Here is a 9,622-nt window from a genome sequence, read left to right as displayed (position 1 = left end):
TTCCTGCTCCTCTGATGCTGCTTGGCCTGCTGTGTTCATCCAGCTCTACACCTTGTTATCTCTAGATAGGCTCAGGTTGTTTTCTTCGGAGCAGAGAAGGTTGAGGGGGTACCTGATTGAGGTGTATAAGATTATTAGGGGCATGGGCAGGATGGACAGGAAGCAGCTGATCCCCTTAGTTGAGGGTTACTAACAAAGCAGAATAATTTTAAGGTGAAAGACCAGAAGGTTTAGAGGGGATTTGAGGAAACTGTTTTTTTCACACAGAGGGTGGTGCGGGGTCTGGGAGGGTAGTTGAAGCAAGAAGCCTCACAACATGCTGAATGACCTGGACAAAGTAGATGTTGGGAAGATGCTTCCATTGGTAGGAGAGTCTAGGACTCGAGGGCACAGCCTTAGAGTAAAGAGGAGATCCTTTTAGAACAGAGATAAGGAGAAACTTCTTCAGCCAGAGAGTGGTGAATCTATGGAATTCACTGCCACAGAAGGCTGTGGAGGCCAGGTCATTGAGTACATTTAAGACTGAGATAGATAGGTTCTTGATTATCAAGGGGATCAAGGGTTACTGGGAGAAAGCAGGAGAATGGGGTTGAGGAATTTATCAGCCATGATTGAATGGCGAAGCAGACTCGGTGGGCCGAATGGCCTAATTTCTGCTTCTATGTCTTAAGGTCTTAACATTTACTTGGATGATTACTTTAAGTATCATAACATTCAAGGCTATGGGCCAAGTGCTGGAAAAGAGGACGAGTGTAGATTTAGAGATAGCTCTACATCCAGCTCTACACAGTGTAGATTTAGAGTAGCTTTAGTGGTACAGACTTGATGGGGCAAAGGGCCTGCTCTGTACTATATGATTCTATGATTCTAGGGACTTAGGACAGCAGGGGCAGCAACAGAGGGGAGGCCATTGGGAGCAGAGTGTGGGAGTTGACCTTTGGGGTAATGGTCGATAGCAGGCAGGCCTCATTGAAGGACAGAAAACATTAAACTGTAACTCACAACATTAAATTGCATGATGTCGCTAATGACATTGAGGCAGAACATTAACTGAAAGAAACTTTAAACAGAAATTTGCTGTGTGTGATACAGTCTTGTGATACGGGAATTACCAGCTGGAATGCTAATAGCGAGTACATTCCAGTTTGATTGTTTCATTCCATTCTAAATGACTTTAATGTGAAAGCACTCTGGTTTCTGTCTCCCCAGGGAGCACATTAAGAAGCCTTCACAGTGACACACCTGCACTGGGGTGGGAGACCTTTTCAGCTGCAGACCCACATTTGGATCAGGAAATTCTCTGAACGGCTGGCCATAAAGGCCCAAGAAGGCACAATTATAAAAAAGTTACATTTTGGTACAGCTAAGCGTACAATGCTTGACATACAACGGAAAAACTGTCTTGCTTTTCATGTGAGCAACGCAGTTTGTCACTCCTCTTTACCAAGGCACTAATGTGCTGCATCATTCTTTTTATCCCTTTCCACAGAGGCTGCCTGACCAACATCTTATGTTTTTATTTCAGATTCCCACCATCTGCTGCATTTTACTTTTGCCTTATCAACACTGCAAATTCTCTTTCACTGTTATCTACAGACACACCAAGGAAAAGAGCGTAAATGAAGGGAAAGAAAATATGAAGAGAACAAAAGCCGTCTCAGAGACAGTCACCACACTGTAGGGAGGTAGTGGATAGACTCTTATTCCTGGAGTGGAGATTTCAGGAGCTCATAGAGCATTTGAATTCCATCTGTTCCACACCTCTCAAGGATCTCATTGCTTCTTGTCAATTTTCTTAAAGGACAAAAACCCAAGCTAAAACCACACTCCCCTCACTGCCTATTACACTCATTACATTCCTTTATTTAAAAATATCTAAACCATAGCTTCAGCTCTGACAGGAACAAAGCGTACTGTTCCTTCAGAAAATAACTTACATCTCTGTGATACCCAACTCAAAATGTTAAACTGAGGCTGTTTTTGGAGACCGATGCACTTTGAAACCTGCTGCTGGTCACAGCTTTTACACTTCAGAGACAAAAACAGAAATTGCTGGAAAAGCTCAGCAGGTCTGGCAACATGTGTGGACAGAAATCAGGGTTAACGTTTCACCAGACCTAAAATGTTAACTTTGATTTATCTCCACAGATGCTGCCTGACCTGGTGAGCTTATCCAGCAATTTCTGCTTTTGTTTCTGACTTACAGCATCCAGTGTCCTTTTGGTTTTACACTTCAGTAAGTTAATGCCTTGCTCACCAGCAGAATCAAAAGTCTCTCCTTTCGCTGCATCTATAAATCTTCTACCCTCTGATTTTGATAAACCCAAGTGGATCACTCATGGCTGCTAGGGAAGGAAACTGCCGTCCTTACCTGGTCTGGCCTACATGTGACTCCAGACCCACAGCAATGTGGTTAACTCACAACTGCCCTCTGGGTAATTCGGGATGTGCAAATAAATACCGGATGCCAACATCCTGTGAACCAACATATTAAAAAAAATTCTGCCGATTGCCTTACATCTGTCACCTTTGTTTACGGAGTCTGCCGCTATGATAAAGCTCTTTCACCTTAATAACTTGATCAATACCTCTTCATTTGTGGGGTGGGTCTGGGTGGGATGCTTTTGGAGGGTTGGTGTGGACTCAATGGGCTGAATGGCCTGATTACATACTTTAGGGATTCTATCATTCTCTTTTCTCTCCCACTTGACTGAAGCGCTACATTGTTGGTGCCATTATAAATGTGATGACAGGAATTTATCATTCACATAAATCGATTATAGATTCTAGTGGGCAAAGGCATGTGTGGCCTATTACCTGAAGGTCACAGGTTCAAATCCCAGGTTGCTAGCACCTATTGCACCAGGGGTTGGCACAGTGGCTCACTCGGCACTGCTACCTCACAGCACCAGGGACCTGGGTTCAATTCCAGCCTCGGGCAACTGTCTGTGTGGAGTTTGCACATTCTCCCCAACTCTGCGTGGGTTTACTCTGGGTGCTCCAGTTTCCTTCCACAGTCCAAAGATGTGCAGGCTAGGTGGATTGGCCATGCTAAATTGCTCATAGTGTTCAGGGATGTGTAGATTTAGGGGATGGGTCTGGTGGGGGGATGTTCTGAGGGTCAGTATGGACTTGTTGGGTCAAAGGGCCTGTTTCCACACTGCAGGGATTCTATGATCTATGACCTCAGGCCTCGCCGACAGTGAAAGAGTGAGGAAAAAAATGGGCCAAAAATATTTCTTAACAGTTAGACTTGACTTCTCAGAGTGTGAAATATGATATTTTGAAATTACAGTGTATATATTTGCAGAATCAAAAAAGTGCAGTAAACTGATAAGTAATCTTGAAGGAAGGGTTACCATGTATTGTTTTCACTGCTGTTGCAAGGTGGCTACAGTCCCCTAAGGAAATACCCTTTCTCTCCCACTGATGGTTAGCCAATACCAACTAACCATTGGCCTTGAATTACTTCCTGTGAAGATCTCTGGGATTTGCATTTTCCTCCTTCAGGTTTCAACCGGGAATCGATTGTCCAGTACTAACACCAGTGAGGAACATAACAAAAAGAATTATCATTGCTCTAAAGCGTGTGTCAGGGACATGAAATCGGTTCATCGAATTTTCCACCTCCCAAAATCTGGGAGCCTGAGGAAACTTATCTAGAGGTCTGCTGTTAACATCTTGTCTGAAATACGTATCTCTAACTGCACTTTTTTTGTGCACGTTGCATGTGTTCAGATGCTCATTAGGCCGAGAGATTTCAGTGTTGCAAAATTAATTGATCAATTCTCATTATCCAAGCTCAGTGAGCATACCCAGCGTTAGCAGCTCAGTGTAGCCATCTACCAACAACCCAACATTCAGAGCACTCTCTGACAGAACATGTGACCTTTCCATCTCCCACACCATCTGGATTCTTGTGCTCAGCGAGAGTGAATCACTGTCAACCCTGCTGGGCTTCTGCAGGAAGAAAGCACTGAATTCTAAAAGGAACGGTACCACATTCCATAGCACGTCGCAGTTGCAATTTGTCGGGAAAAATCCACTGAAAACAGTGATTCATTTAACAGTTTACGCTGCCACTGTTGGAAGTCCAAGGCATACCCTCTACTTCTGTGGAACTTTCTCTCAAATCCCTCCAAATTTCTGCCTAGTTGACGGTGAACCCAAAGATGTGCAGGCTTGGTGGATTAGCCATGGGAAATGCAGAGTTATACAGGGATAGGTCTGGGTAGGATACTCTTTGGAGAGTCAGTGGTACTCTAGGGGCCAAATAGCACACAGTAGGGATTCTAGGATTCTAACCCACAGAAAACAATTGGCCTGGATGGAGTCCCCAGCCGTGCACACAGATCCTGTGCAGTCCAGCTGGTGGAAGTATTTGCAGATATCTTTAACTTCTCCTTACTACGAGCTGAAGTCCTCACCTGCTTCAAGAAGACTGCTATCATCTTGGTGTCAAAGAAAAATCATGTAGCGTGCCTCAATTCAACTGCCTGCTTGGTGTGACCTCTATAATTATGAAGCGCTTTAAGAGGTTAGTCATGGCTCACATCAACTCCAGCCAACCAAATTGCCTTGATCCTTGGCAATTCACTTACCAGTGCAACAGGTCCACAGCACACTCATAGATCATAGAATCCCTACAGTGTGGAAACAGGCCAACAAGTCCACACTGCCCTTCCGAAGAACATCCCACCCAGGCCCATCCCCCTACCCCTGATTTCCTTATGTCTAACCCACCTAACCTAAACATCCCTGGGCACTATAAGCAATTTATTATGGCCAATCCACCTACTCTGCACATCTGCTTTCAGACCAATCGTGATTATGTTTCACTAAAACAGGACAAACCTGAAAAGGAAGCACCAGGGAGTTACTGAAAACTTACTCTGAACCCACGCGAACTCCACACAGACAGTCGCCTGAGGGTGGAATTGAACCCAGGTACCTGGCACTGTGAGGCAGCAGTGCTAACCACTGAGTCACTGTGCCGCCCCTGGAACATCTAGATAACAAGGTGACCTACGTCAGGTTCCTAATATTGACTACAGCTCCAAGATGGTCCAGAGCATCAAGTACTTGGGAGTGATGATCACCAACAATCTGTCCTGGTCCACCCACATTGACACGATGGTCGAGATAGCACAACAACATCTCTACTTCCGCAGGAAGCTAAGGAAATTCAGCAGGTCCACAAGGACTCTTACCAATTTCTATGGATGCACCATAGAAAGCATCCTATCTGGATACATCACAGCTTGGTATGGCAACTGCTCTTCCCAAGACTGCAAGAAACTACAGAGAGTCATGAACACAGCACAGTCCATCATGCAAACCAGCCTTCCATTCATTGACTCCATCCACACTTCCCACTGCCTCGGGAAAGCACCAACATAATCAAAGACTCCCTCCCACCCCCGGTGCACTGTCTTCCCCCCACCCCGCACCCCCACAACTTCCTTTAGGCAGAAGATATAAAAGTTTGAATACATGTACAAATAGATTCAAGAACTGTTATCAGACTTTTGAATGGACCTCTCAAATGTTAATTCTGATCTCTCTCTCTCTCTCTCTCTCTCTGCATCTTCTTTGCGGCTGTAACTGTATTCTGCACTGTGTTCTGCTACCTTGATATACGTTATATGGTACAATCTGCCTCTATAGCATGCAAAACAACACTTCTCATTGTATTTTGGCACAGGTGACAACAATAGTTCAAACTCAAACTCAAACCAGCTGACTACAATGAATTGAATGTGAACAGCAACGTAAGAAATCACACAATAGGAACACCTCTCCTTTGTTCGCAATTGGCTTCTTTTATAATTCTGCTGGTGAACTTGTGGGTCCAAAGTGAAGGACATGTTCCCAAATCTTACACCCTTACAGCAATATCAAGTCATTTCAGTCAGCAAGAGAAGGCAGAGAAAATTTCAGCAGAAAAATGCCTGTTTTGCATTTCTCATTGCTCATACTACTTTGACTTTCCAAGCTTTCTCACAGGTATTTAGCAATGTGTCCAGTTTCTCTGTGAAACCTCGAGTCCATCCTGGCTTTGAGTGAAGGAAGGAAGCTGCCAGGCAAATGCTGCTTCCTAACATCACAGCACTGCTTTCAGACCAATCGTGATTATGTTTCACTAAAACAGGACAAAACTGAAAAGGAAGCACGGGGGAGTTACTGAAAACTTACTCTGCATCTGAATACTAGCTTTATGGCTGCTTTCTTTCAATGTAAATAGCTCCAGATCATTCAAATCTGAAAAAAACTCATGTGGAGTTGATGGCCTAGTGGTATTACCACCAGACTGTTCATCCACAGTCCAGATAATGTTCTGGGGTCCCAGGTTCAATTCCTGCTATGGCAGATGGTGGAATTTGAATTCAATAAAACAAAATCTCAATTTAAGAACTTAATGATGACCATAAGCCAATTGTCAGGGCAAAACCCATCTGGAAGGAAATTTGCCACCCTTACCTGATCTGTCCTACATGTGACTCTAGACCCACAGCAATGTGGTTGACTCTTAATTACTCTATGGAAAGATTAGGGATGGGCAATAAATGCTGGCCTAGCTAATATTGCCCTCATCCTGTGAATGAATAAAAAATAGGTACACAGCCCAAAAAAACTGAATATTTCAAAGGACCTCCCTTGACAGCACTCAATACAACAACTTCATCATCTGTTAATATCATTTTTGAGGAATAAGAGTTACTCACTGATTCTTTCAAAGAGCTCTCCAACATTAATGGCATTCTTTGCACTTGTTTCAACAAAGATCGCATTGATGAACTTAACATATTCCTGGGCATCCTTGACTGTAACCTCCCTAGAACAGTAATCAACAATTGATTAGTCAAATTTGTAATAATCAGGTTGAGATTGTAAAAATCTTCAGTTGTTTGTGTACCTACAAGCAGTTTGTCCAACTACTGGAATTCATAATGAAATTAGAATAGTTTCTAATCAGTTATTATTGATTCATATACATTCTCATTATGTTAAACTTGTAAACAATTAATGATACTTTTCAGGGAATATTTCAGAATACACAGAATTGTTACATTTCAAAGAGTAAGAATCACTCCAAGGGATGGATTGTGGCTAATTACAAAGGTTAAAGATTGCAAGAAAGTTAAAGTAAAACTTATAACTGTGCAAAGACAGATGTCAGGTCTGAAGACTGGACAGAATATAAAAACAGCAAAGAATGACTAGAAAATAAATTAGGAGAAAGTTAGTGTGAGAGAAAGCTAGCTACAAATATAAAAACAGGTAGGACTCCCTTGTCCGCTCCACACCCACCTCCAGCCCCACCACATCCAGCACTTTTCCCTGCAACCGCAGGAAGTGCTACACCTGCCCCCACCCCTCCACCATCACCCCCATCCCAGGCCCCAAGAAGACTTTCCACATCAAGCAGATGTTCACCTGCACATCTGCTAATGTGGTATACTGTATCCGCTGTTCCCGTTGTGGCCTCCTCCACACGGGGAAACCAAGCGGAGACTTGGGGGCCGCTTTGCGGAACACCTACGTTCGGTTCGCACTAAACAACTGCAACTCCCAGTCGCGAACCATTTCAACTCCCCCTCCCATTCCTCAGACGACATGTCCATCCTGGGCCTCCTGCAGTGCCACAACGATGCCACCTGAAGGTTGCAGGAACAGCACCTCATATTCCGCTTAGGAACGCTGCAGCCTAATGGTATCAATGTGGACTTCACAAGCTTCAAAATCTCCCCTCCCCCTACCACATCCCAAAACCAGCCCAGCTTGTCCCCGCCTCCCTAACCTGTCCTTCCTCCCATCTATCCCCTCCTCCCACCTCAAACACCACCCCCATCTCCTACCTACTAACCATCCCGCCCCCTTGACATGTCCGTCCTCCCTGGACTGACCTATCTCCTCCCTACCTCCTCACCTACACTCACCTTTACTGGCTCCATCCCCGCCTCTTTGACCTGTCTGTCTCCTCTCCACCTATCTTCTCCTCTATCAATCTTCTATCCGCCTCCCCCTCTCTCCCTGTTTATTTCAGAACCCCCTTCCCCTCCCCCATTTCTGAAGAAGGGTCTAGGCCCAAAATGTCAGCCTTCTTGCTCCTCTGATGCTGCTTGGCCTGCTGTGTTCATTCAACTCTACACCTTGTTATCTTAGTTAGAATTCCTGTTTTTTTCAGAAAAGTTAACGGAATATTGCTTCTATAGAAAATGTGTCTGAAGGATTGCTAATAGAATCCAAAAAAAATGGCAGATAAAGTGAATAGGTATTTCGTATCAGTCTTCACTACAGAGTATAGTTGTAACATTCAGGATCAGCAATAAATGAAGGAGGGAGAAACTCAGAAAAATTACAATTACTAGAGAATGGTACTAAATAAACTGTTAGAGCTACAGGCCAACTGGTACTTGGGTCCTCATGCACTTCATCTTAGGTTCTAGCAGCTAATGAAATAGTTATTGTATTGGTAATAATTTTCAAAACTCCCTCTATTCAGGGGACGTCTCATTAAATTGAAATATAACTAAGGTTGAAAAAGGGAAAGTCAGAAAGCAGGAAACTAAAGGCTATTTGCTTAATATTTGTTTGAAGGAAAATGTTACAAGCTATTATGAAAGAGGTTATAGCAGGTTATTGAGATAATTTTGATATGATAAGGCAGAGTCAACATGGTTTTGTGAAAGGAAAACCTTGTTTAACCAGTCAGCGTGCTTTGAGGAAGTAACATGTGCTATGGATAAAGGGGAGCCAGTAAATGTACTACACTTCAATTTCCAGAAGACACTTGATCAGGTGCTACTTCAGAGCTTATTGAGGAAAATAAAAGCTGATGGTGTAAAGGGTAACATATTGGCATGATTAGAAGTTTGGCTAGCTAACAGGAAGAGTAAGAATATGTGAGTTTTTCTCAGAAAGATATCACGAGTAGTGTGCCACAGGGAACAGTGTTAGGATCTCAATTGTTTATACTTTATAGAAATAACTCAGGAGAAAGGGCTGAAGGTATGGTATCCAAATTTCCTGAAGACAGAAAGATCGGTAGGAAAGTAAGTTATGAAGAGGACACAAGGAGGTTACAAACAGATGCATAGGTTAACCAAGTGAGCAAAGATCTAGCAAGTAGAGTATACTGTGAGAAAATGTGGAATTGTCCATTTTGACAGGGAGAATAAAAAGAAGTATATTATTTAAATGGTGAGAGATAGCATCAGAGATGTAGAGGATATATCCTTCTGCATGAATCACAAAAGGTCAGTGTGCAGATATAGCAGGTAATTAGGAAAGCTAATAGAATGTTATCATGAGAGAAATTAAATAAAAAGGTATAGAGGTTATGTTTCAGTCACAAGAGGGCACTGGCGAGACCACATCTGAAATACTGTGCATAGTATTGGTCTTCTTGTTTCAGCAGGGATGTGATGTAAATTTGGTGGAATCAGTTCAGAGTAGGTTTACCAGAGTAATACCTTATGATGCAAGGTTGGACAGTCTAGGCCTATATGTGGTGGAAGAGTAACAGGCACCTCAACTGAAAAGTACAGATCCTGAGTATAATAGCTTGGCTTCTCATAAAGGAAGATCAAGAACTAGGCATCACCTACTGAAATCAGAG

General features: G+C 43.3%; 1 protein-coding gene across 1 annotated transcript in view; it reads right to left on the bottom strand.

Moving 5' to 3' along the window:
* Positions 1-9,622, bottom strand: part of rab31 (RAB31, member RAS oncogene family) — an 86,611-nt gene that overhangs the window by 32,196 nt on the left and 44,793 nt on the right. The window contains exon 6 of the mRNA XM_048595831.1: positions 6,726-6,835. Coding sequence (XP_048451788.1) covers positions 6,726-6,835 — 110 coding nt within the window. The remainder of the gene's footprint in view (positions 1-6,725; positions 6,836-9,622) is intronic.

The sequence above is a fragment of the Rhincodon typus genome, chromosome 4, assembly GCF_021869965.1.
Source record: "Rhincodon typus isolate 14 chromosome 4, sRhiTyp1.1, whole genome shotgun sequence".
NCBI lineage: Eukaryota > Metazoa > Chordata > Chondrichthyes > Orectolobiformes > Rhincodontidae > Rhincodon > Rhincodon typus.
The sequence above is the reverse complement of the archived record's forward strand: the minus strand, read 5'-3'. Positions and strand labels throughout refer to the sequence as shown.